The sequence below is a fragment of the Arvicola amphibius genome, chromosome 7, assembly GCF_903992535.2.
Source record: "Arvicola amphibius chromosome 7, mArvAmp1.2, whole genome shotgun sequence".
Taxonomy (NCBI): Eukaryota; Metazoa; Chordata; class Mammalia; order Rodentia; family Cricetidae; genus Arvicola; species Arvicola amphibius.
Genome location: NC_052053.1, coordinates 69,929,625 through 69,956,777, shown reverse-complemented (window position 1 = coordinate 69,956,777; position 27,153 = coordinate 69,929,625). Strand labels below are relative to the sequence as shown.

The 27,153-nt window shown below is 45.1% G+C and overlaps 1 protein-coding gene across 5 annotated transcripts in view; it reads left to right on the top strand.

The window, feature by feature from the left end:
* Positions 1 to 27,153, top strand: part of Traf3 (TNF receptor associated factor 3) — a 107,543-nt gene that overhangs the window by 74,241 nt on the left and 6,149 nt on the right. For 4 of the 5 annotated variants that reach the window (XM_038336726.1, XM_038336724.1, XM_038336725.1 and 1 more), the window contains 9 exons: positions 3,614 to 3,870; positions 5,074 to 5,125; positions 8,735 to 8,839; positions 9,951 to 10,118; positions 14,235 to 14,315; positions 16,727 to 16,801; positions 18,184 to 18,276; positions 22,644 to 22,784; positions 26,663 to 26,837. In XM_038336726.1, the coding sequence (XP_038192654.1) occupies positions 3,614 to 3,870; positions 5,074 to 5,125; positions 8,735 to 8,839; positions 9,951 to 10,118; positions 14,235 to 14,315; positions 16,727 to 16,801; positions 18,184 to 18,276; positions 22,644 to 22,784; positions 26,663 to 26,837 (1,147 nt within the window). Of the gene's footprint in view, positions 1 to 536; positions 555 to 3,613; positions 3,871 to 5,073; positions 5,126 to 8,734; positions 8,840 to 9,950; positions 10,119 to 14,234; positions 14,316 to 16,726; positions 16,802 to 18,183; positions 18,277 to 22,643; positions 22,785 to 26,662; positions 26,838 to 27,153 lie in introns of those variants that run through there. The other variant, XM_038336729.1, reaches the window with a different exon arrangement.

The following is a 27,153-nucleotide window of genomic DNA, read 5'->3' as shown; positions in this document are numbered from 1 at the left end:
AAAGATTACTCATCATTAGCTGGGTCTCTTGGTGTGGTTTAAATAAGGGTGGCCCCATAGACACAAATATTTGGATGCTTAGAGAGTAGCATTAGGAGGTGTGGCCTTGTGAGAGTAGGTGTGGCCTTGTTGGACAAAGCGAGTCACTGGGGGTGGTCTTTGGGGTTTCGAGTGCCAAGCCAGACCCAGTGGTTTTCTCTCTTCCTGCTGCTGCCTTTGGATCCAGATATAAAACTCTCAGCTACCTCTCCACAACACCATGTCTGCCTGTGTGCTGCCAGGATGATGATGGACTAAACCTCTGAACTGTAAGCCAGCCCCAATTACATGTCTTCTCTTACAGAGTTGCTGTGGTCATGGTGTCTCTTCACAGCAATAGTAACCCCAATTTAAAAAAAGGAATTTAGTTACCCTCATTTCTCGTCATGAGACCCTACTGAACACAGCTTCCCAAGCACTGTAGAGCAGAGCACCACACTGAAATTTGGTTTTTACATTGCACAGAATTAAAATTCTCTCTTCCTGAAGTCAGCTCGACATAGAAGTCGTTTGAGGTGAGTGTCTCAGACTTCATCTTTCTAGTAATACAGCAAGTACATACTGAGCACTCACTACTTGTCAAGGCACTGTTCTCAGTACCTGGGGTTATCAATCAGTCAGCTGAAGATACCCAAGTCCCAGTCCTTATCCAAGTCTGCTGTTCCCCAGTGGGAAGTGCCATGGGACAAGCACATAGGGTTGCTTGGAGCTCCTTTAGAAGAAGGGGAGGTACACTGTGAGGTTGGACTGTGCAGGGATACTGAGCACTCCAGGGGCACAGAGTGGTTGGTGGTGGGCAGCCAGTGAGCTCCCTGCAGATCTTCAATCCAGGCCACTTTCACACATAGCTCAGAAAAATAAGCTGTCATTCTTGTGAACAGGCTTCTCAATGGCAGACTGCAAGCAGAGTCACTGACCCTTGAAGTCATCTTGAAAACTTACTTGTACACATCTGTGATTTCATACAAGGCCACAACAACATTCTCTTTTATTAAAGCTTGCCCAGGTGTGGCTAAACAATCAGTTCATTATTTTTTCTCCCGCTGACAGCCATTTTTATACATCTCTAGTCATGAAAAATTTGTTCTTCCTCCTCAGAAAGAACAGCAGAAAACAGTACATGAGCAGAACTTAGGGGAAGAGGAAGACTCGGCTCTGTCCCAGCCTTCTCCTGAGCACTTGTATCTGCTCTGTGCCTCTAGTATGTGGGTGTTCCCAGTCCAAGCTCATAATTCTGAGTCTCACACTTACATGAGAAGTAAGGGGAATCCTGGGAGTAGCTGCTCCAAATATTGTGAGTTGACAGGATCTGTCCCATCTGAGTTTAGATAGAGGGTTTTGTTTTTATGGTTTTTGTTTTTGAAATGGTTCTCACGGATCCCAAACTGGCTTCAAACTCACTGTGGAGCAGAGGATAACCTTAATCCACTGATCCTCCAGCCTTTTCCTCCTGAGTGCTAGGATTACAGGTGCTAGCATTCCACCAAAACACATTTGATACTAGGGATCCAATCCAGGCCAATTCTCTACTAACTGAATTATATGCTTTCCCATTCAAACTCATACGTTTTTTTAAAGAGCAAAAATAAACTGTGCAAGAACAGGATGCATTTTAAGGGAACTGGTAACTTTTGAAAGCACCTGTTTACCTAGCAGGTACATGGCATGGTGTGGGAAAGGACTGGGAGTGGGAGACAGAAAAATAAATTTTGTGTTTCTGACCTGCTTCTTTGCTGAGGTGCACAGGGGATGGGACTCATGGGCTGTGCAAGCTGGGCTAAGCGTATCAGTGCCTGTGTGCTAGAGCTACCCAGAAAGGTCTGAGAGAGGATGGGTGTGGCAAACTCCTAAAAAATGTCTCTGAGGAACTTTACAGTGTTACTAATAGATATGATTGTCCATCATTCAAAGTTTCTTGTTTCTTCACACTGATTGTGGAATATCTACAAAGGAAAGAGAAGCCAGCCTTTTTACCACCATCTGGACTCATTCCATCTGTGCTGGACTACTGGAGGTGTTGTCACTGTTTGTGTGTGATATTAATGCTGGCTATAATTTCCATTAAAGACAGTGTTTCCTCGGGAATCTAGTCAACTGCTTTGTGTTCTTGATTAGTTTTGCTTACTTGACTTTAAGGCTCAGCTGACAGAGCTGCCTATCCTGAGATCTGTGTGTCTGAATTGGGGAGTGCTCTCATTGTCCATCATGGGACTTGCAGGTGGAAGGCAGAGAAACTGGTAACCAGATGTGGAAAGTGAGCCTGTGCAGGGGCTGAGAGACATATCCAGTCCCATGTCCCTCTGCCAGGCCTGACCTAAGCACCTTATGCCTGCCTGAATCTCAGCCCCCCAAAGAGACCCTACTCTGTGCTCCTCATAGGCTCCATGTGACAGTACCGTGGCTGTAGTGAAGAGGCAAGCAGGCCTGCTTTTCATCCCACCCGGATCCCACACGGCTAGCTTTACACCCAAAATAACAACACACAAAAGTGTATTCATTTAAACACTGCCTGGCCCATTAGCTCTAGCCTCTTAATGGCTAACTCTCACATCTTACTTAACCCATTTCTGTAAATGTGTGTACCACCATGAGGTGGTGGCTTACCGGGAGGATTCTAACGTATGTCCATCTTGGGCTGGAGCTTCATCACGTCTGCCTCACTGCCTTCTTCCTCCCAGCATTCTGTTCTGTCTTCCCTGCCTACCTATGTTCTGACCTATCAGGCCAAGCAGTTTTCTTTATTAATTAACCAATGAAAGCAACAGATAGAAGACCCACCTACATCACATGGCTCTGTGGTGTGGGGGCTTACTCAGGTAAACTGAGGGCAGAGGGGAGAAACAAGGGCCCTGCATCCTGTAGGCACACTCACACATGGCTCGTATGGTCTAGAAACACCTTGCTTACAGTAAGTACCACTGCTGGAACACCAGGTAGTGGACTAGCCACAGGCCCACTTTGGCTTTATCACAGTCTGGTGGGAGTTATGGTCAGAGACTTAACTAGAAAATAAAATTGGCCAAGAATGGCTGTTGCTAAGACTGTAGGGGTGGGTGGCTCACTGGTTAAGAGTGCCTACTGCTCTTGCAGAAGACCCAAGTTTGATTACAACTATTTCTAACTCCAGCTCCATGGGATCTGATGCCTTTTGCTTCCAAGGGCACCTGCACTGACATGTATGTCTCCATGTGTAGAAGATACACACACCATTAAAAACAAAATAAATCTTAGCAGTAACAATGGCTGCTACTTTGGGCAAATCATTGGAATGAAGTTTTGGCACAGAAAAATATTTTGTGTATTTTAAGGAATCTTGGAAATATAGTTTATGAAGTCTTTTTCTCAACAAGTATTTGAATAGCAGTGTTAACAGTGCTATCTGGATAATGTAAAGAAGGAAGTCATGTGGTCTGTCTTACTCCATGGTGCAGATTAAGGCTGGGAAGGAGTCTGTTGTACTCTTTAAATACTGGAAGCATGACCTTGAACACTTGCTTTTCTCATTGGTGTTTGTTAGGCCTTCTCAAAGGATGAAGGGGATGGTGGACACTTATCATTTCTTCTCTCCTGGCAGAATTTCTTTCCTAAGATGGAGTCAAGCAAAAAGATGGATGCTGCTGGAGCCCTGCAGCCCAACCCCCCTCTCAAACTGCAGCCTGATCGCAGTGCAGGGTCAGTGCTCGTGCCAGAGCAAGGCGGCTACAAGGAGAAGTTCGTGAAGGTAGTGGAAGACAAGTACAAGTGCGAGAAGTGCCGCCTGGTGCTGTGCAACCCGAAGCAGACTGAGTGTGGGCACCGGTTTTGTGAGAGCTGCATGGCTGCCCTGCTCAGGTGGGTGCTGCACGTCTTCAGGCTGCCTGGCCAGGGCAGCTGTACCTGTCTTCACCTGTTTCTCTCAAAACCGTGAATGCTTTTAAGTCCAACTTCAGAGGCCTTTAGGGAAACGCAGGGAGATCTCATGTCTGAGTTTTCTGAGGCTCAGTACCTTGCCCTACCTGCCTCACATCCCACCCTCAGGCCTCTTTCCTGAAGTCTCCTATATGGTGTCAGCACTCTGTCCACAAAACCTTGAGCCCCCATCTGTGTTACTGTATTGTGCTCAAGAAGTTCATGTTTATGGTGGTGATACCAAATGATCATAAGTCCTTAAAATAGAAGCCACGGTAGAGGAAGGTAGGGTCACATGGAGGACAAACAGGTGTAAGTATGCATGCTTGCCTAGGAGGTACACAAAGAGCTTGTACCAAGACCCTAGAAGCTAGTGAGCTTTGTGGGTTGCTGTGGTAAAATCACAAGGGCAGAACTTGAATTGGCCAGGGAAGAACTTCATCCTGTAGCTGTTGTGTATTTGCTAGGCATTGTGCTTGGCCCTCGGGTCCCTACAGGACATACTACTACACCATCAGTGCTCTCAGGACACATTAGCTTTAAAGGCCCACCCTCTTCCCAACTGACCACTCACCCCTGGGTGTCTGAAACCAAGACCAAGCCCAGTAGCCAGTTTCCTGTGTGCCCCTCGCCCTCATCACCTCCCTTCACTGGACCCACAGCCCACTGGGTTTTGCCTGCGGAGAGTGGAAGGACCATAGTTGAACTTGGGGTGTCCTCAGGGATAGAGGCAGTTCTCCTGTGCAGGTGCCACTGCCATTTTCATACACAGTGAACTTGTCTGTAGCCCAAGACCAGAATATCAGAAGGCCTTCAGTACCTGTGAGTGCTCTTTCCAGAGGGTCCTTGCTGAGACTCGGTACGATACCAGTAGGACATGTCACTTCGTGTTCTTTAAGTTTTTCCAGTGGGACTGAGCTATTGAACGTGATAGCTTCCTTTTGAAAAATTAGCATTTTTTTTAAAGTTTGTTGCTTTTTCTACTGTGGATTCCTATTTAAGTTAGGTTTTCCATGGCGTACTGGAGCTTTGCCTGTTGCCGCAAGCTAGAGCAGGTCTGACTGCAAAGGAAAGCATTCTGTGTGCCCACTGAGCCTGAGGGAAGGAGGGACTGCTGTTCTAACATGCTTACTTTGTTTTCTTCAGCTCCTCCAGTCCAAAATGTACAGCGTGCCAAGAAAGCATCATCAAAGACAAGGTACTCATATCTATTTTATTTTCTTTCTTCAGATAGAGGTTTTCTGTGTAGTCCAGGGCCCCAAACCTAATGATCTTGCCCCAGCTTCTGAGTGCAGGGGTGTGCAACCATGCTGGGCTTCTTGGGTGGTTGATACATTTCACATAGCTTGCATTTGGTGCTCTGGAATTTAGCTTTATTTATTTATTTGTTTGTTTGTTTGTTTGTTATCGAGGGGCGGTGCATGTATGCTATAATGTTCGTGTAGAGGTCAGAGAACAACTTTATGGGATTCTTTCCTTCTATCTTTAATTGGATCCTAGGGATCAAATTCAGGTTGCCAGGTTTGCACAGAAAATAATTGACCCTTTTTAAATGAGACACCTTTTTACATAGTTTTTGTACAGTGCATTGAAATTCAGTTTTATTTCATTGTTTTTCTTTGTTCGTTTGGTTGGATCTCAAACTCACAGAGATCTGCATGCACTACCACTTCCCAGCTATTTCTCCCTTTTAAGTGGTGCACACCTTTGATCACAGTACTTAAGAGGCAGGTGGGTCTCTGGGAGTTCAAGGTCAGCCTCCTCTACATAGCCAGTTCCAGGACAGCAAGAACTACACAATAAAGAGACTCTCAAAAAAAGTTAATATTTTTGTGGGGAGGTAAAGATGGGAGTCTGGCTCAAGCTGGCCTTGAATTCACTTAGTATCTGAGGTTCTGTCTCCCATCTCCCAAGTTCTGAGATTACAGATGTGCGCTCCCACACCTAGTTTATGCAGTACTGAGGTACAGCCCAGGGCTTCAAGTATTTTTTGCAAGCACAGTACCAACTGAGTTAGATCTCTAGTCCTTGGGTTTTGTGTTTGGGGTGTTTTTTTTGTTGTTGTTGTTTTTTTGTTTTGTTTTGTTTTGTTTTGTTTTGTTTTGAGACAGGGTTTTACTATGCAGCCCTGGTTGGCTTTGAGCTCGTAGAGATCTATATCTACCCGCTTCTGCTTACATGTGGCAAGTCCCTTGGGTTTTTTTCCCCTCCCTCACTCCCTTCTTTCCTTTCTTCTTCCATCCATCCTTCTTTCTTTTCTTTCTTCTGTTTTGTTTTTGGGGATTGGTAGCCCATCCAGTGTAACCCATCCTGGCCTGAAACTCATGGCAGTCTTCCTGCCTCAGCCTCCTAGGATTGCAGGCATGTGCCATAATACTCAACTCTTAGTTTTGACAGTGGTGCAGCAGACTCCAAGGCCTGACACATGTTATGTGAGTGCCTGGGCAGACAAGGAATGGGGTGTCATTCAGGCCATGTGTCCATCTTCTGTTAAATTCCTGCAAGGCACTCTGTCCCCTGAGCCAGTCACACCTGTGTACTCCATGGGAAGATGTGTGAGGAGTGCTGAGGTGCCTGTTAACGGTGGTGGCCGGCTGTGGTCAGATCATTGCTGTCCTGGTAACTTTCTTCTCATGCAGTTTACACTCAACTTGGATGCTAGCTTTTACCTTCAAACATGTCAGTGGGTAGTATGGGCTTTGAATTTGTCCTCGCTCCCCTTCACTAGTGTCTTGAAGTGCTGAGACAGTGAATGAGATCACTGTACAGTTAGAGAGTGGGTACCACTAAGGATCTGCCCTGTCTTCTTCCTGAACCCAGTTCCTTTCCTTTTCTCTTCTCTTGCACGTGGCCACCCACATAATACTAAGCCTTTCCAAGCACATTTGTAGCTTGAACCAACTAACTCTTAAGGACTTAAATGTTAATAAAAATGTGTATGATTCCAATATTCTGATTAATGAGCCTAACAGTTTTTAATGTAGGCTATTAAATCCAACAGTAAGAGCCTTGCTCTGGGGTTTCCTGTCAAAAGCATTTGCAAGTGTCAGACTTGTTGGTCAGGGCAGCCCAGCTGAGGCAGCTGGCCACAGGGCCCCTGAGCTCTAGGGAGAAGGGTCTCTAATGGAACTTGTTCTGGATAGTTAGAAAGGGAGTTAGCCAACCCTCCCTGCTTTTCTTAGCGTATTAGCGTATCTCTGCTGCTAAAGACTCTAGCCACTTGTCAGTCACTTACCCAACTCTTCTCCTTTCCTCTCCCTCCCCTCCTCCTCCTTCCCTCCTTCCCTCCCTTCCTTTTTTCCTTTTGTGAGACAAGGTTTCTCTGTGTAGCCCGGCCTGTCCTAGAACTCACTCTGTAGACCAGGCTGGCCTTGGAACTCAGATCCACCTGCCTCTGCCTCCCAAGTGCTGGGGTTAAAGGCATACACCACTGAGCCTGGCTTTTGCCCCATTCCTTTTCCTAACATGGCAGCGGTCCTACCTTGTTCACATGTATTGACAATTGTGACTGAGAGAAAGAAGTTAAAGCCACAAGTTAAGGTGACTGTTTTTAGCATCTATTTCATTTACAGTTATGATCCTTATTTCTCTCCTACCCTTCGCTCCTCTTCTCTTCTCTTTTTTTCCTGAAACAGGTTCTCTACATAGTCCTTGCAGTCCTGGAGCTCAGTGTGTGGACCAGGCTGGCCTCAAGCACACAGATTCTCTTGCCTCTGTTTCCCAAGTGTTGTGATTTAAGGGGTGCACTACCACTCCCAGCTTCCATCTTAGTTTTTGAAACAAAATCTGTCACTGACCCCTGGAGCATTCTGATTTGGTAGAATAGCTGGCCCTTAAGCTCCAAATCCTGTTTCTGCCTCCCCAGCACTGGGTTTATAGGTACACACCAACATGCTTGAATTTATGTAGGTGTCAGCATCCCAACTCATGCTTGTACAAAAGCACAGGGATGGCTGAGTCATCTCGTTTTTAAATTTCACCAGCTACTGATTCTGTCTCTGCCTGGAAGTTTGGAGAGGGCATATTAAGTGCCCTGTCTTCCTATCACAGATATTGACAGGTGGAAGTTGTCTCAGAAATGCCTGAGGACCAAGATACTGAAGACTCCTGTTAGAGACAGATTGCTTGATTTCTACAGGAAAATAATATTAAGGCAAGCAGGTGGTTCATTTTCAGAAAAATAGTTCAGTACTGGCTCATCCTTGTGGCACACATTTAAAGCTAATTTGAGGCTAAGTTGTGGCTCTGTGGTGGAGTGTTTCCTTAGCATGCACAAGGGCTGGGAGTTCTTCCTCTCTGCAGAAAAAAGAAAGCATGATTTGGAAAACACTGAGTTATAAGCAGCATACACTAAGAAGGAACCAAAATTATTTCACAAGGTGTCCCAAAACATTATCTCCGCAACTATTGGTCTGATTCTGACAAGCTTTTTGCATACCATGTTGAATTACCAGCCTGTCGTCGCCACATCCTTTGGCAGGCAGTGCGCCTCCAGGACCATCCACTGCTTATTGGCTGGGAGCGTGAGCCTTCCCTGTCCTGAGGCTGTGTCAGTACTCAAGGACCATAATGCTCCAACATGCCTTCTGATTTACTTAATAAAAGGTAGTGGCTAAAGTTATATGAGTTAAATGGTGTCGCTTAGTGGGGCCGGCTCCTTCATTGTACTTACAGAAATTAAGACGGTCCTTAATGCTTCCTGAGGCCCACTTAAGAGTTGCTCTTAGCATTTTTAGAGTGGTTTTTACCTTGTCCAATGGCAACATATGAAGATTAAGAAGTATTAATCCTCTACCTTTCAATTCAGGTGTTTAAAGATAATTGCTGTAAGAGAGAGATCCTGGCCCTTCAGATCTACTGTCGGAATGAAGGCAGAGGTTGTGCAGAGCAGCTGACTCTGGGGCATCTGCTGGTGAGTACCCAAGTGACCCCAGAACCAGAGGCATCTCTCTCCAGCAGTGAGCCTGACCAGGGCGGCGGAACACAGTGTGCACCATAGTGCTCTGTTTACTGCATTCTTTTCAAACGAAACCATGTAAGAGAGTGTCCAGTCCCTAGGACATAAAGTGTCATTTCTCATGATATAGCGAATTGTCATCCTCTGTTCTACTTAGAATAAAGAGATTGGAGTTGGATTTTAATTTTTTTTTAAAGCTTATTGTCATTTGACAGTTGATACATATATACAAGGTTGTCTTGGTCATGTTCAACCCCAGGACCTTTGTCAATTTTTAAAAATATTTTTATAGTTTATTTAACTTTATTTTATGTGCATTGGTGTAAAGGTGTCAGATCCCCTACAACTGGATCTTCAGACAGTTGTGAGCTGCCATGTGGGTGCTGGGAATTGAACCCAGGTCCTCTTGAAGAGGAGTCAGTGCTCTTAACCACTGAGCCATCTCTCAAGGCCCCGGGTTTTAATTTTTAAAGACATTTTATAACTTTACTTCTATTATGAAATTTCATGTAACTTAAGGTTGCTTTTTTTAATTTGTGTATTTTATTCAGAGTGAATAATTGAATTAGAATAAAGGATTTAAAGGGTTAGTGTGTTCTGTGTGTGTATGTGTATGTAGTTTTTGACACTGGTTTTGATATACATGTATATGTATGTATATATACATATACACACAAGACAACACATATATATCAATGACACACACAGTTCAGGCTAACTTTGAACTCAGGATCCTCCTGTCCCCCTGTCTCAGCCAATTCTACTAGTATCACAGCTCAGGTCTACATCATCACATTTGGCTAAAATAGTTCTTAACAGAGACACCCCCACTCTCCAGTTCTGGTAACAGAGAGAACGAGTGCATGGTCCCTTACTCACATATGTGTTGAGGAAATATAAGGTACACACAGTGAGCCTGTGTCTCTTGTGCTTGCCGTTCTGCTGCATAGAACTTTCCCTGTTGCAGGGTCATAGCATCTGCAAGACCTCACTATATGGCAGTTACAGTCTGCCGTTTCACACTTAGTTTTTGCCAGTTAAGAACTTTGGTTTGTTTGTTCTACAGGTGCACCTAAAAAATGAATGCCAGTTTGAGGAGCTTCCCTGTCTTCGTGCCGACTGCAAAGAAAAAGTATTGAGAAAAGACTTGCGGGATCATGTGGAAAAGGCCTGTAAATACCGAGAGGCCACATGCAATCACTGCAAGAGTCAAGTCCCCATGATCACACTGCAGGTGCGACGTTGCCTGTTCATGTTCCTTCTGCTCAGCTCAGGTGCACTTCCTCTGCAGAGATGATGATTCTAACAAGGATAAAAAGAAAGGATTAAATAGCAATTTTCATCTAACTTTATTTCAGAGTAAAGCTGTATTTGTTTTGCCTATTTTGATTTATATAATTAACACTTTCCATTGCCTTGATTGACTCACTTGAGATGTCAAAAAAATGAAGAACGATGATTCAAAAAAGGTAGAATTTGTAACTTGTCCCAAAGAATAGCCTCAGATTTTGATGGAGTGCTTATCTTCTCACAGCTGTGTGACACAACCGTCACTTACAACAGGCTCATTTGTTCTGCAGTATCACAGGCAGCTGTGTCTTGGGAGAGACGAGGATTTAGATGTTTTCTTGCCTTTTTGTTTTGGCATGATCTGTTCTGTGTATGCAATGGAATCATCGTTTCTTTGTGAAAGCTGAGACATTGAGGGTAGAGGACCAACTTCAAAAACGGTCATTCTTCAAGCAATCTTTGGTTGTGTACCTACTGTATACCATGCCATTTCAGGACATGGACTGCTTGCAGGTTGCTGAGAGGGGACTTAGGAATTATCAGGCGATCTGGGGACCCTGGCCAGGTATTGCTGAGAGGCCAACAGGTAGGGACTACTCTTGGTGGTGATGCCAGGATCATCAGAAGGGGGACTGTTGGGGTACAGCCATGGTACAAGGGCCATTGCTGAGTTTCTAGTGTCTGTCATGTAACATGTCATGGCCACCATGTTAGGAGAATCTCCTATCCTATGACATGAAATGTGTTCTGCTCTGCTGTCTCGGTATTCACCCCCATCACTAGTCAGGCTTGAGTCTGGGCCTCATTTTATCTGAACATCTTTTTCTTGTAGAATACCATAGACATTTCCAGTTACTAAAAGCTTTTAAGGACTATATCTTCTCCTTTGGAAAATAGCATTAGAATGTGTCATAATTGAGCAGTTCATCTAGTAACAAACTTCCAATGAGTGAGACACTGACCTGAGAAGTAGCTGTCCAGGCTGTACACATGTTAATACGCTGCTGTCAAAGTTACACTTTGTTCCTTGCAGGGATCAGTTACTTGAGAGTAGAGTGAAGAAGTTTTCCTTTGAGAAGGAACTGAAAACATGCTGGTTAGATACCACATAAGCAGCCACCTCTGAACAGCAGGCAAGGCTGTAAGAGTCAGGAGAGCACATGGCTAACCATGTGTTGATGGCAAAGGGGCTGACTTGAAGTTTCTGTCCTTAGTCTGCAGTCTGAGAAAGGAGATGTGCAGGTATACAGTTAAATTCCTGTAGTGCAGAAAGTACTGTGACCATGATGTGTACAAAGCACCTATAAGGGAGGGCCAGGGAAGGCCAGGGAAGATGCAGCACTTATTTCATTTGAATTTTCAGTCGGCAGCCCCAGATGGGAGAAGTTGGACCTGGAAGGCAGTTTGAGATCTGAATTTCGCAAAGAAATGACTGTTCATTGTAAATCTCTGGAGGCCTTCATAGTGGAAACTGGCTGCAGGCTCCTTTAACAGTGTTACTAGTATGTTCTGCTGTTGCTTTCATTTTGTTTTGTGTTATTCAGGGCCTCAGAGACCACTTTTTTTTTTTTAATCTTTTTTTTTAAGACACGGTCTGGCATTCCCTGAAAGCACCACTCATTTAGGCTGGCCTTAAATTTGGCCTTGGCCTTCTCAGTAATCAGCAGCATGTGGCACCCCATTGGCCATTCACTTTCATTTTTGTTTTAAAATAGGTTCTTTGGTAAAAGCCCAGGCTGATCTTCAATTTACTGGATCCTGAGGATCACCTTGAACTCCTGCTCTGTCTCTGTTGAGGTGGCTGTTCCCGAGTCCTTGCCTCTCTAAGGATGCAGTCATGAGAGTGAGGGCTTGTCCTTATTAACTAATGACAGCTGCAGAGCCAATAAGGTTCCATTTAGAGCTTCTGAATGAACATGGGCAGTATTGTGGGAGGGCACTGTTCAGTCAGTATTATGGGTTGGAGTCCTTAACAGGTAATTCAATAAAAAGAAATATCCATGATTAATAAGAGGAAACAGACCAATTCACAATGCCTGAGCTGCAGGATTCCCCACATTGTATCCCTTCCATTAGACTGTCATAGATTAAAAGGTGTGATAGAATTGGTAAAGTGCAGGAATATGCTTTCTTGTGATAATGACATTTCAGATTGGAGTCAGGTTATTGGAGAGCAGTTTGACAACAGTTCATCAAAGTCTAACTTAAACATGTGCATCCTTTGGTGCTTTTATAACCTTCCTGCCAGGCAGTGGTGGTGCACGCATTTAATCCCAACGCTCAGGAGGCAGAGGCAGGTGGATCTCTGTGAATTTGAGGCCAACCTGGTCTATACAGAGCAAGTTCTAGGATAACCAGGGCTACACATAAAAATCCTGTCTCCTGATACTCTTTCATGAGTGTGCAAAAGTGCACACAAAGATACTGGCTGTTCTGCCTCATTGACCTCCCAGTCATCCTGCCAGCTCCTCCTCCCCTCCTCTCAGCCCTACTTTTCCTTACCTTCTCCAGTGCTGTCTTGGTTTCCCCTCTCAGTGATGCTTATTTGATGAGGTATAGGCAGGTGTCCAGCCCAAAGAATGAAGATGGGAGTGTGTGAGTTCAGAGAGCATAAAGAGCACCTATGGTTCCTTTACCGTGTCTCAAGAGTCTCCACCTCGCTCTGTAGACTCGTGACCTCGGCTCTTGGGAGAGTACTGTGGCCCCACTTGATTCACAAGGCTAGTTACTGGGTTTCCTCTGAAGTGTGCAGAATGCCTTGACTTTGTGGTTCTTAAAAACTCCAGATCCATGCAAACCCCACATGCTGGGTCCTTGAGCAAGCTGTTCCTTGAGGGAGAGCTATGACCAGATTCTCCCTGTCCAGCCCTTCTAGTCAGTATGGAACAATAGTAGACCTGCTTACCACATACCATATCCAGAGGGGCTCTGAGACAGTAGACCCGCTTACCACATACCATATCCAGAGGGGCTCTGAGATCCAGCTCAGGAGCTGAGCAGCTTAAACTTGTAGGGTTCACACCTAGAAGGCCCAGACCTTTAAATCCCCACGAGATTGAGCCTGGTGTCCTCCTCAGGTCAGTGTCCTCCGTTAAACAATTACTTCCAGCCAGTTGGTGGTGGCGCACACTTTTAATCCCAGCACTTGGGAGGTAGAGACAGGCTGATCTCTGTGAGTTCAGTGCCAGACTGGTTTACACAGCTATTTCCACACAGCTAGGAATGTTACACAGAAAAACCCTATCTCGAGAAAACAAACAAAACAATAAATAGATAAATGGCATGTGCTTCCCTTGTATGGGGTACTGTTTTGGCCCTGTACCTGCCTAGCTAAACTGAAAAGTGCTGGAACAAGAGCCATGGTCCGTTAATCTACCTAAAGACAAATGTCACTGAAGGCCAAGGAACTAGAAAGCCTACTGAGACCTGGAAGTGTCCCAGGACCCTGGAAGAACTGCTGAGCAGCCTTACTCAGCAGTAGTTGCTGTACTGGCATTTCTATCTCTGCCGTTACCGTCACTGTGGGTCTTGTGGTACTTTCTTGGGCCCTTGGGTTTGATATCCTCAACAGAGTTCTTGCCCTTGCATTTTTATGTACAGGCGCCCCTCACATTGAGATTAACAGTCCTGATCATACCATTTCAGTAGGGCCTAGACCAAAATTTATCCATACTTGTGTACTAAAGATAATGTAGGCAAAATTTCAGGACAGCATCCTGGAGGCTATTAGAGAGTTGTCTTGTCCAGACTCCAGACTGAAAGGCCAGAGGAAAATCTGAGCATGGGCATTTGACCAGCCCCACATTGTCCATAGGACCCTCCACCTGAGATCTGTTGGGGAGGGAGCTGGCATTAGGACGTCACCATCATTGTATTCCACAACTTCTCTCTGAATCACATCTGACCTGATGTCACAAGGTCCTAGACACTCATGCTATGATGAGTGTGACGTGGTAATGGTGGGCGCAACTTCCTTTGAGTCTCTGTTGGAGAGCTTGTGGACACTGAGAAAGATGAGCTTTGCTGGTCCACACTTGAAGCACTTCCTTTTCCTTTGTAGAAACACGAAGACAATGACTGTCCCTGTGTGGTGGTGTCCTGCCCTCATAAGTGCAGCGTCCAGACTCTTCTGAGAAGTGAGGTAAGGCACAGCCAGGGCTAAGGCAAAGCCCTGTGACATTGGGTCCCATGTACTGTAGGCGCCACTCTTCTGAGCCAAGGGCATCTATATAGTCCTCATTGATGGTTGACTGTGGTAATGTGTGTAACAAGAAAGACAAAACCAACAGGAATGTTTTGAGAGTCAGAAGCAAACAGCAAAAAGCTACAAAAAGGTAAATTCAGGATTAAAAAGACTAAGAATTGAAAAAAATGTGAAGAATCTACAAATGTAAGTAAAGATGATTCTTCACGTTTTTAAAAGCATTGTTTTTAAATCTATACCGAATTTCTGTAAGAGTGCCTCAAAAAAGTGAATTTGGACCTTCTAAAACCATTTGGCCACCTCATGGGCAGGAGCAGTGCTGGAGGGGTGTAGTTACTGAGTGGAGGGGAATCCACATTTGAGACCATCCTTAAGGGCACATGTGAGGAATCCCAGCAACTGTACATTACACTCTGCCCAGGTACTTCTGTAAGATGGGTAGATTTTATCATTAATTTTATTTGATTTGTCCTATGGATAGATCCACGTGGAAAATTCTAGAGATCCTAACACTTTTACATGTGACCTGACCTGGAGCCCCCATGGTTGCTTAATATCTGAGGCTCTTATCTTTGGAGCATCTTGAGGCTTCTCCAAGCAGCCTGGCAATTGGAGGAAGGCAGCCTAGAAACACTAGTTCATGTGGGCCTATTGCTAGGGGCACTAGGAGATCTGGGAAGACCCTGAGAGCCATGCTCACCTAGGTATATCCTCCTATGACAGTGGTGGGTAAGGTTGGTGTCAGGCCTCTGGGAGGACCTCGGGGAAGCACAAGTAAATTAAATTCTCCATGCTGGACCACTGGAAGATCCTTCTGTTAACGTCTGGAGAGTCTAAGTGCTAAAATGATCCCCAGATTTATAAGCCTCACTTCAGTTCTGTTTTCTCAGAGCTCTGAATTAAGATGAAAAATAGCCTCCAAGTTACTTTTATTTCAAAATAAAATTTTAAGCCACATTTCTCTTGGTTTCAGTGAAAGGAGCTGTAGGCCGTGCATTAGTCTCGCTTCTGTTCCACAGCTCCTGTAAATTCTTGAGAGCTCCGAGTGTACTTATAATAAAACCAGGTTAGGAAAGGGTAGGACAGTGAGTTTATAGTAGAAATAGCTTGTCAGAACAGTGTGCCCTGGTTGTAGCATTAGAAGTGTTAGCTGGTCATGATTGTAATTGTAACAATGGCCCTGAAAGAATGTCACACTTTAAAGTTTTAAACTGGCCCACGTTGACCTGCCTGTGGGGCCTTCTGGGTACTTCCTCCGAGTCCAGCCCAGAGTGTCCTGGCTGAGTTCAGGGAAACTGCAAGCATGCTGGCTGCTGCTCTTTATGACTGCCTAACTAACGGGCCCTTTTCTGTATGGTTGGTTGTGGTGGGGGCCTCAAGGCACTTTTCCAGGTTGCCTTTCTTCAGAGCTGTTGTAAAAGGGTCCATGAACAGAGAAAGAACGGATCCGTTTGTCCTTCATTCCTAAATACTGAACATAGAAAATAATCACCTTGGTCCGTATAGACCGAGGAAAATTCCAAAACTACACAAACCTGCACCTACCATATCTGCACAGGCAATGCAGAATAGAGCTATGAGAAGAAGGCAGCAGCAGGCATACAGGAACTGTGTTCCAGCCCAGACACACGTCTGTCCTTAGTAGACATCTTTTCAGTTCTCCTGTCTCTTGCTTGGGGCATCCTGGAGCTAAAACTAGAGGCTGTCTTCTCTCAGAATAGATTTTTCCAGGCACTCCTAATTTTCCATCTGTCAGAGGAGACAGCATAAGATTCCTGTTGTTAGAATGGCTGCAGGGATCTTTGAAAAGCTTATGAGCCTCTGCACATGCCAGGGGAAAGGCTTTCAGATGAAGGAGTGAGCTCACCTCCGTCCATCTCAAGTGTTACTAGTAATGGTCAGTGTGTGAGCTTGCTTTGAAAATGGTTTATTTTTGTGTACTGTATAGTAGGTGTGTGACCCAGTTGCATCCCAAATGCTTTCTGACTTTTTGTGTTTCATACAGTTTTTGTTAATAGTCTTTAAATGTGCATTTCAGTTTTTTTTTTTTCTTTTTTAATTCTGGCACTTCAGACGGCATGTCACAGTTTGAACAATTCATTCTAAAGAAATTGGAAGTTTAAGAACTGTTACAGTGAATGTATTTATGTATATTGGTGTGTATACGTGTATACTTGTGATGAAACTGTATTTTACTGCCTGAAGTCCAGCAAGCAGATGATGCGTACACACCTGCACTGATAAAGACCTTCTTAACAGTACAGCCTGGATGCTCTCTGTGCCCTGATATGTTTGAACATTTTCATGCAAACGTTTGTGTCACAACTCATGTCTCTTTCCCGTTGCAGTTGAGTGCACACTTGTCAGAGTGTGTCAATGCCCCCAGCACCTGTAGTTTTAAGCGCTATGGCTGCGTTTTTCAGGTCAGTATCCAACATTTGTCCTTCCCAGTTACTGACATTCTGCCATTGAAGAAAGTTCTCATAATAATACTTTAACATTTGAGTTCTCACTCTTTAGTCTTTGTCATGAAACCAAATCACCCTGCTGCATGGGTGAAACAAGCCATACATGCAGCAGGGGTGGTGCTCACTTGCCAGGCCAGGGATTTTGAGACTCACATGGAGCAGCATGGGAAGTCAGTGTGCCCGAAGAACTGCTGCTTCCCAGACAGCTCCCGGTAGTGAGAAAGCAGTGGCATTTGGTGGAGTTTCTGTGGCGATTGTAACTATTTGTTACCTGAGTATAAGTGAGTGTTAAACTGGATGTAGCTTTGATAGTGCTTGTCAGCCCTTAGCTGTAAGAATCACACATGGGTGTCTGTAATGCTTTGTTCCCGTGTGTGCTGACTCTCACCCCTGCCAGCCTGTAGAAAAACCTACTTCCTGGGAAACAGGGTTTGTGTCAGAAACCTGCATATGGTTTTCTGTTCGTTTTTTAAAAACATACCTGAGGTTACAAGTTAAGACTGAGTATATCTACCAAAAGGCAAAATATGTTACAAAGAAAGTGTCTATATTTAGCTATGTGTATTAATAGTGCATTGTTATGGAGCTGGTATGGAGGCAGTGAGCAGCATTGCAGGACTTTTTTCTGCGAAGATGAAAAACTGAGAATAAGAATGAAGTCTCCCTTGCTGTAGTCTAGGAGGCGCCTGCAGCTCCCTGTTCTGTCGTGCGTAGTGCCATCCATCCTCTGTGTGTGTGCGTATGTATGCTGATGCAGAGCTGGGCTCAGATCAGCATATATAGAGAGATATTCTATGTACAGAGTATATGTTTTGGAGATCATAAAAATGCTTTTTCTGATTTCTTAATTTTCTGTTATCAAAACAAATTATATTTTCAAATTGGTTGTTTCCTTGAATATGCAAAGTACTATTTAAAGTGCTTGCTCTTGGCTTGAATGGTCTGCATCTTATGTACTCTGTAGATTGTTTATGTTTTGTATGTAAATTTCTCAGCACACTCAGCCTGGTGAGGCGGTGCCTTTTTGAATACAATACTGTACCCTAGTTCACTGGACTGCTGTAGCAGCTATACATTCCAGAACGTTCTCTGTATATCTTCATGAAGATGACTTGGTTTTGCGAGTATGCAACATTGATGAGAAGCCCTAGGGAGAACTTAAGGTTAGCTCTGCAGCATCGCAGGCTCTTGGCGTGCTCCCTGCACTGTAGCCTAGGAGGCCCCGAGTGAGAGCCCCCTTCCCTTCATGTGTAGTCCTGCTTCTAGAGTTGTATGCTAGGTTTTCTGACCTGTAGGTGGAGTGATTGGTTTAGTGTCACCCACGTTTGCTCTTGCAGGGTACAAACCAGCAGATCAAGGCCCATGAGGCCAGCTCCGCAGTACAGCATGTGAATCTGCTGAAGGAGTGGAGCAACTCCCTGGAGAAAAAGGTAGGCATGAAGCTTTTGGCTTTTGTCAGGCTTTATAATTCTTCAGACTATTTAAACAGGAGATCTATTTTCTAATTATCATTGGGGTTGGGTTTTTTTTTTTTTTTTTTTGGTTTTTGTTTGTTTTTTTAATGAAAGGACCAGCATGAAGTGATTGTCAGTAGAGTCAGTTCTGTTTTGAATCTTGAGCTGCTTTTTTTGTTTGTTTCTTTGTTTGTTTTGGGGTTTTTTGTTTGGTTTGGTTTGGTTTGGTTTTTTTTGTTTGTTTGTTTTGTTTTGTTTTGTTTTCCTAGACAGGGTTTCTCTAGCTTTGGAGCCTGTCCTGGAACCAGCTCTCTTAGACCAGGCTGGCCTCGAACTCACAGAGATCCGCCTGCCTCTGCCTCTGAGTGCTGGGATTAAAGGCGTGCGCCACCACCGCCCAGGGAATCTTCAGCTTCTCTGTGTAGGTGTTTGCTCCTGTTTAACTGCCAAACAACGTGCAGTGCCTGTTTTCCTTCCTTCTCTATTTAATCACTTTGTGGGTCATCTTAGCACTGATCTAGAACAAAGACCGTCCTAACATCCGTACTCTGGTCCTCGGCTCCAAGCCTTCTGGAAAGTAGCCACCCTGTGCAGGTGCATTGCTTCTGACGGCTTTGGCACTGGTGAGCTTGGAGATTGCTGGTCTGGACTGCTTAACCCCAACCCAAATACTGGTTGGCTCCTTACAGAGCAGGTTTGCCCATCCCCACGTTACTCATGTTGATGATCTTTAGCTGGGTCTTTTGTAAGACTCAGGGAGGAAAACAAGTTGCCTTCTCCCTGTGTTTGCCGTTGGTTCTCTTGGCTGCACCGACTGCATGTCTATGCACAACACCACTACCAACAGCCTCGTTTTCCCAGGAGGGACTGTGGGCCTCAAGCAGGTCCTCCCAGTGAGAGTGCACCTTGCTCATGCCATTTGTTCTGTGGTGTCACCTCCACAGCCTTGTACCTCCATGAGGAGCGGGGGAAACACTCCAAGGACTGATAGGAGAAATGGTCATGGGCTCAGACTTATCATGGCTCCTTTACATTCAATACATCGATTGGAACTCGTATAAGGAGGGCATTGAGATGATTTAAATGGTTGGTGCAGCTGACATTGGAGTTTTAAGAAGACCTGGGAGTCTTGTATTAAGTGTTTGATACAAATAAATGTACTTCAGAGTCTAAAGCAGTGGTTCTCAACCTTCCCAATACTGTGCCCCTTTAATACAGTTCTTCATGTTGTGGTGACCCCCCAACCATAAAATTATATTCCTTGCTACTTCATAACTAATTTTGCTACTGTTATGATCGTAAGTATTTTTGGAGAGAGAGGTTTTCAAAGGGGTCACAATGCACAGACTGAGAACTGCTGGTCTAAAGTGACAAAGTAGGAGGTTCTCAAGAGAGCTGGCATGTGCCATGTGTTGGTAAAACTGGAAAGGGGAGGTGAGGACCAGAAAGACCCACGCCTACCAGCAGCAGGAGCTGTGCCAGTGCATAGAAAGTTTCTGGTAGCCCAGTCAGCGGCCTCCTGGAAACACAATCTTTGCCCTGAGCCCATTAATAGCTACTTAGGAATCTTTTTTCCCTCTTCTTGAAGAAAGTGTTCGTTTCTGCCATTAGTTACTATATAACCCCAGGATGTCCTGCATCTCACAAGTTCATTTAAAAGGCTCTTCCTTGTACTTAATGACTTAGTTACAACCCAGGTGTTGTGGCACAAACCTTTAATCCCAGTCCTGGAGAGGTAAAGGGAGGAAAAGTCAGAAGTTGAAGGTCATCTTTAGCCATAAAATTCAAGGCCAGTCTAGGTTCCTTGAGACCCTGTCTCAAAGGAAATAAAAAAAAAGAGTTATTTTTCGTTTGTTTCACTCACTGTTCTGTCACAGCACAGGAGTTTAGTGGCTCTCAGGACTGTGACTGTCCAGGACGCCAGCCCAGGAAATGTGGGCCAAGGGTGTCTTCAAGATATGGAGGTCTCAAGCCGGGCGGTGGTGGCACACGCCTTTAATCCCAGCACTCGGGAGGCAGAGACAGGCGAATCTTTGTGAATTCGAGGCCAGCCTAGTCTACAAGAGCTAGTTCCAGGACAGGCTTCAAAGCTACAGAGAAACCCGGTCTCAAAAAAAACAAAAACAAAAAAACAAACAAAAAAAGATATGGAGGTCTCTTTTTTTTTTTTAACTGACAGGAGAGTGGGTATGTTGTGCTTCTGGAACATGACTGCCTGCTAACCTCAGTGGTGGCCATTTAAGAGGTACATGAAGGCAGCAATGTGCAGGTACTCCAGGGCTTTGCTCACTGATGTAAGTGTGAATTCACAGTTCAAGTAAGGGAAACTCCAAAGGGAAGAAAGTAAGACTACTTAGTACGATGTGTGCATGTTATTGTTAGTTGCTTCTGCTCAACCAATACTTGATTGCTGCAGGAAAATTGGTATTTATTTTTTTAGAAATAACAATGAGATTCTTGTTAAAAAATGGTGTTTCCACTTGGGGTGAGAATGAGAAAAGCCTGGAAATTCGATCTGGCTTTGCCAGATGGGAATGATGGAACAGTAACTTCAGAAGAGTTCTGTAAAACTGCTGTTGCCCTTCTTCATTGGCACAAGTTGGTACTGCAAGGGCTTATGGCCTTATGTGGTAGGAGAAGGCTGGGAAATTGACAGCTTCATTTGCTTATGAGACATGCAGCCTTGGTTTGCTCCATTTGTTTCCTTTCCGTTTTGTTTTCTTGGTTTTTAGAGACAGGGTTTCTCTGTGTAACCTTGGCTTTTCTGGAACTCTGTAGACCAGGCTGGCTTTGAACTCACAGAGATCCACCCGCCTCTGCCTCCCAAGTGCAGGGATTGAAGGTGTGTTGTTGTAGGGAGGCCTGGCCACCCAGCTAGTTTAGACCTGAAATAATCTCATAAGAACTGTATTAATGGGGCTGGAGAGATGGCTCAGTGGTTAAGAGCATTGTCTGTTCTTCCAGAGGTCCTGAGTTCAATTCCCAGCAACTACATGGTGGCTCACAACCATCTGTAATGCGGTCTGGCGCCCTCTTCTGGCGTGCGGGCATACATGGAGGCAGAATGTTGTACACATAATAAATAAATAAATCTTTAAAAAAAAGAACTGTATTAATGAAATCATTGCTTGGCCCATTATCTCTAGCTTCTTATTGGCTAACTCTTACATTTACTTTAACCCATCTCCATTAATCTGTGTATCGCCACGTGGCAGTGGCTTACCAGCAAAGTTTCAGCATGTCTGACTCTGGCAGCTCCATGTCGTGTCCCCATTCCCCCCCCCCACCTAAGTTCTGCCCTATGATCAACAAGCCAAGGCAGTTTCTTTATTCATTAACCAATAAAAGCAACACATAGACAGAAGGACCTCCCACACCAGTGTGTGTAGCACACCTGGTTAACTTTAATGAGCTTTTGTGTCTGGGTCTCTTTGGGTATGAGCTGTACCTGTTTCTGAGGAGTTGATGGACTGGCCCAAGGGAGATGAAGTGCCTTGACAGATAGTGATTGTATGCATAGTGTGATGTTTGGGTGTGCATCTACTAGGAAATGATTAAAACAAGATAGCTGATAACCCTTTTTATATGGTGTGAACATTTCAGATCTGTCCTCAGCAGTTTGATATGCTCATTTCATTGTTAGCAGCTGTCACCATCTTGTATAGATCTTAGAAACAGTTCTTAAGTGGAAAATCTGTGCCTTTGACCAGTGTCTCCCTCATCTCCTCAAGCCCAGGGCCCCTTCCCTTTGCTTTTGCTACAGCTTTTTGGTTCTAGTTGTGAAAACAGGCAGTATGTCTTTCTGTTCCTGGCCTGTTTCAACTAGTGATGTTCTCTAGGGACTAGCTTATTATTATTATTAATTATTATTATTATTAATTATTATTATTATTTCAAATAGAAAGACTATAACAGAAAATATCAAGTACATTGTGGTTTTAGAACAGGTATGACTTTGTAAGGCCCATTTTCTGGTATATACTCAGTGCTGTGCAAGCTGGATAAAATATAAAATTGTTTCTTATTATGTGCCCTGGCCAAATCCAAAAGCTGCACTGGTAAAAGATTTGTTTTCAGTGAACACTTTAAAAGCCAGCTCCTTGTTGTGAAATTCAGTTGATCCCTCCCTGGCATTCCTTAGCTGCAGGGAGAGACAGAAATAGCTTGCAGGGTTCCCTGCTAGCTCTCCAGATTTCTACCTTTTTGTGTGGAGGAATTTTTCTCCTGGGCTCCTTTTAAAGAGCCAGTAGAAAGCTTATATTGTGAAATTTTAATTACTATCATTATTGTTAATTAATATCAAACCACTTTTTGTTAAACTAATTGAAGAATTTCTTTCTCAGGTTTCCTTGCTGCAGAACGAAAGCGTTGAAAAAAACAAAAGCATACAAAGTTTGCACAATCAGATATGTAGCTTTGAAATTGAAATTGAGAGACAAAAGGAGATGCTTCGAAACAATGAATCCAAAATCCTTCATTTGCAGGTGAGCACCCTGCCTGGTGACAGGCAGGCATTACTCAATGAGTTCCTGACAGACAGACCCATGGCTTCTCTTGCTTGTGTCAAAACCCAAGGGCAATGTGGGTCAGCATGAACCTACCTAGGAAGCTGACCCAAAACCCCTCTTTTGTGTCTTCAACTCATTGAAGAAAGTAAAACTTAAAGCTCTTGTCTTAAAAATTAGCTGTTTTAGCCCACCACCGGGCTATGGTGGCACATTCCTTAAATTCCACCCAGCACTTGGGAGGCAGAGGCAGGCGGATCTCTGTGTTTGGAGACGGGGTGTCACCAGGCCGCCTGGGCTGGCCGTCAGCACACTTCACAGCCTGGGTAGGCCTTGCTCTTGTCATCCCCTTTTTTTCAGCCTCTTCAGCAGCTGAGTTTACAGAGCTCTGCCACACTAGCAAACCAACGGTAGCCTGGGAGCTGGAGAGATGGCTCAGGAGTTGACAGCACAGTTTGCTCTTACAGAGGACCTGGGTTCCATTCCCAGCCCCCACATAACCACTCACAATCTCTGTAACTTCAGTTCCAGGGGATCCAACACCCTCATACAAACATACATGCAGGCAAAACACTAATGCACTTAAAATAAAATAAAAATAAATCATTTTTTATATGGTAGCCGGGTGTGGTGGCATACACCTTTAATCCCAGTACTTGAGAGGCAGAGACAGGTGAATCTCTGAATTTGAGGCTAGCTAGGTTTACAAAGCGAGTTCCAGGACAGTCAAGGCTACACAGAGAAACCTTCTCAAAAAACAAACCAAAAAAAAAAGGTATCCTGGATGGAGAGCCAAAGGGTAACCTGGCAATTTAGTGATCTCCTGTCCCCAAATAAAACTAAAAAGGGCTGAGTGCATAGCTAAGTGTGCTTGCCTAGCGTGCCTAAGGAGAGAGAGTGTGTGTGAGTGTGCTGGTAAAGTGGTTCAGTGGACAAAGGTGCTTGTCACCAAGTTGACAACTTGAGTTCACGTATGTAGTCCAGGTACCTGGGAGGCTCAGGTAGGACTCTCTTGAGTCTGAACAGTAGCATCATGTAATCTATGACTCGAAGGAAAACAAGCCAGCTGGCCACAAACTGGATGAACTACATGTGCTGCTGCAAGATGCTGAGTCCTTGCAGTAGGGCTCAGGTGAGTGTCCGCAGTCCACATGGAACACCACCACGCTCTCCCTGAGCAGGGTTGTGTGGCCAGGGCCTAGTGACCTGAAGTGACAAGGTACAGCAAAGGACATTCACTGTAGCCCTGAAGTTCATACAGCTTAGTCATCTGTGTCTCTAAGAAACAGGCCCTGAATTGGGGTTGTTTATTCTGTGTTCAGATTGCTGCTTCCCAGCTCCTGAACTTGCAAATTAAACTCTACACCTACAACCTGCACTTAGAAACATTGCAGTGGCAGTGTTCACCAAGGCACCACAGGAATTAAGTCCCTTGTTGCTCATATGCTCACAGAGAAGGCTTGACACAGACCTGTATTCTGCTTTGAATCTGTGTTGGTTTTGCAAAAGAAAGGCCTGTCTGAAAACACATCCCTTGCTGGGATGCAACTCCTAAATTGTTTGGGTGAGCCCATTTGTATGGAACATGTACCTATATATAGAATATGTGCCTCTGTCTCTGCAAGGTTTACCAGGTGCCGAGGCAGTGCCCTGTATTAGGGAAACCTTCATGGCCAGTGCAGTGGTCTTGTCCCTTCCTGTGCATGTCACTAGTTATTGGAGAGGAGCACCTCAGGGCCATGGAACGTAAAGTGACTAAATGGCTTGTGCTAGGCCATGCTGCAATCCCTCTTGGTCCTCTAAGTAACCAAACATCGTCTCTCCCACCTTGGTCAGGCTTTTTCTTTTTACCAGTACCCATAATGGCTTACTTTATGAGGGCAGTTCATTCAAAGGACACCAAGACTGTGGGTGTTCGTTAAAGTCAATACAATTGACTCCCAGAAAACAGTTGTTTTTTTTTTTTTAAGCTTATGTCAAATTGTTACACAGAACCATCCAGTACAGGTTTTGTTTTTTAAATATTTATTTATTTATTGTGTATATAATATTCTGTCTGCGTGTATGCCTGCAGGCCAGAAGAGGGCACCGCACCTCATTACAGATGGTTGTGAGCCACCATGTGGTTGCCAGGAGTTGAAGTCAGGACCTTTGGAAGAGCAGGCAATGAATGCTCTTAACCACTGAGCCATCTCTCCAGCCCCCAGAAAACAGTTCTTATGGAGCCGAATATCCTCTGATTATTCATTCTTGTTTAAAATAGACAGAGGTCTGGAACAATGGCTTAGCTCACAGCCAAAAATAAAATAAAGACACATTCACATAGCAGTTTTTTTTTTTGAAGATTAAAGATGTCTGTGCTGTATGTGGGGTGATATATGTGCACGTGTGTACATATGTATACCTATGTCCAGTTTTTAAATGGATGTTAGAGATTTGAATTTATGCCCTCTTACTTGCACACCAAGTGTTCTTACCTTATCCTTCCTGAATGTCAGCATCGGGTTTCCTGGAGAGAGCCAGGGAGATTTGCATCAGCCTTTCACTCTAGTGAGAGAATCCAGACCTGCCTTGTTTGTTCCTTCCTGGTTGGTGACAGCCAACAAAGGTGCCGACACCCAGAATTTCAAATATAGACTTCCAAAAGAAGAAGTGAAGATGGTGGGCTGTCCCTGGGGCTGTCCCCTGAGTGCCCTGTGTGACCAGCGGCTTCAGAGCTGCTCTACTGCCTTTGGAGGTTATTTGCATGAATGGAAACTCTTATGATCCTTGGCTCCATCACAGGAGACAGACAGGCTGGAGCACGGGGCTCTGTTACCCTCACAAGTGGAATGGTATGTTTCTATACAAAGCTTTGTCAAGTTACTTAAGACAGTGCAAAATTGGCAGGCCCTGTGTCAAGACAGTGTCTCTACTTGCATATGTCCTGGTGCCCCTGAGTGCAGAACCTACTCTCATGGGCCAGCCCACTTAGCTTTTCCTAGGCCTAGTTCCCATACGTAGCAAGCCTTCTCTCGCCAGCACTCGGGGCCTCTGGTAGAGGTAGGATAGAAGGAGCTCTTTCTTTCCGTGGGCCTTGGCAGTTCTAGGGTCCCCCTCTATAATGATAGAACAGAAGCAGCATGTCTGTTCTGAACCAGGCAGCAGGGTAGACAGACAGTGCCAGATGACTCCCATCATCCTGAACCTTATTCCCTTTGATTGGTAGGAAGGAGCCAGGGGTCTTGGGCCTTGAGAATCTTCTACTACTTAGACAAGCATTGACTGACCTCAGTCCCTTCTCTGTACCTGTGGCAACCTGTGGTGCTAGAGGTACAAGTGGATACAAGGTATGAGGCTTACGGCAGGCAGTCTGGTGAACAGGTAGGGAACAGCTGTTAGTGTGAGGTCAGGGTCACTGCCAGAGTTCTGAAAGGAAAGCCGGTGGCAGTCACGCGATGCCTGGATACAGGTATGTGGCACAGGCAGTTTGGTCATCCCAGAAGAAATAGTCTAAGATGGGGAGGCCTGTGTAGGAGCTATGGGCAGGAAAAGGAAAAACTACTTCTGGGCCATGCACACACTTACGGTATTGGGCATTTTCCCTTTCGTCTGATCAGCCCTGCCCTTGTGGTGACTTTATAAAAACACTGCAGGCTGGATGTGATGGCCTGTTAGCCAGGTCTTGCATGAGACAGATCATCATCTGACTGCTTCCAGCTCCACTGTGTTCTGCACAAGTGCTTATCCCCAGGAGACTAGTGGTCTCAGCCAGTGGGTGCACAGTGCTTGACAGCTCCACTTGGCATTTGGGGGTGACAGCACAACATGCCCAGAGTTCTAACTGGTTTTTACCTTTAACCCCTTTGGTCTGGAAGCGAGTAATAGACAGCCAAGCAGAGAAACTGAAAGAACTCGACAAGGAGATCCGCCCCTTCCGGCAGAACTGGGAGGAAGCAGACAGCATGAAGAGCAGTGTGGAGTCCCTCCAGAACCGTGTGACTGAGCTGGAAAGCGTGGACAAGAGTGCAGGGCAGGCGGCTCGCAACACAGGTGAGGTCACTGGGTCTGAGGTAGCTGCTCCCACTTGCCACGGCACTGCTGCCTCAGGAAGTGGTGCATCAGGCGCACTTGCAGCCTCACAACAGCCCCTTGAGGCACCCGTGTTGCGTGCTGAGAGTCCTTCAGCAGAGACGGGTTTTCCCTTAGATTTGTCCTTCCACAGGAGCCCCTTAGAGAGGCTGGACTGCAGCATGCCAAGTCCTCTAGGGTCAGGGTGCCACAGACACACTCTGAGGGCCCAGAGACAGGACAGACCAGGCAGGGGAGGTGGGCAACCTATTGCCCAAGTATCTTTGTGAGCATGTGT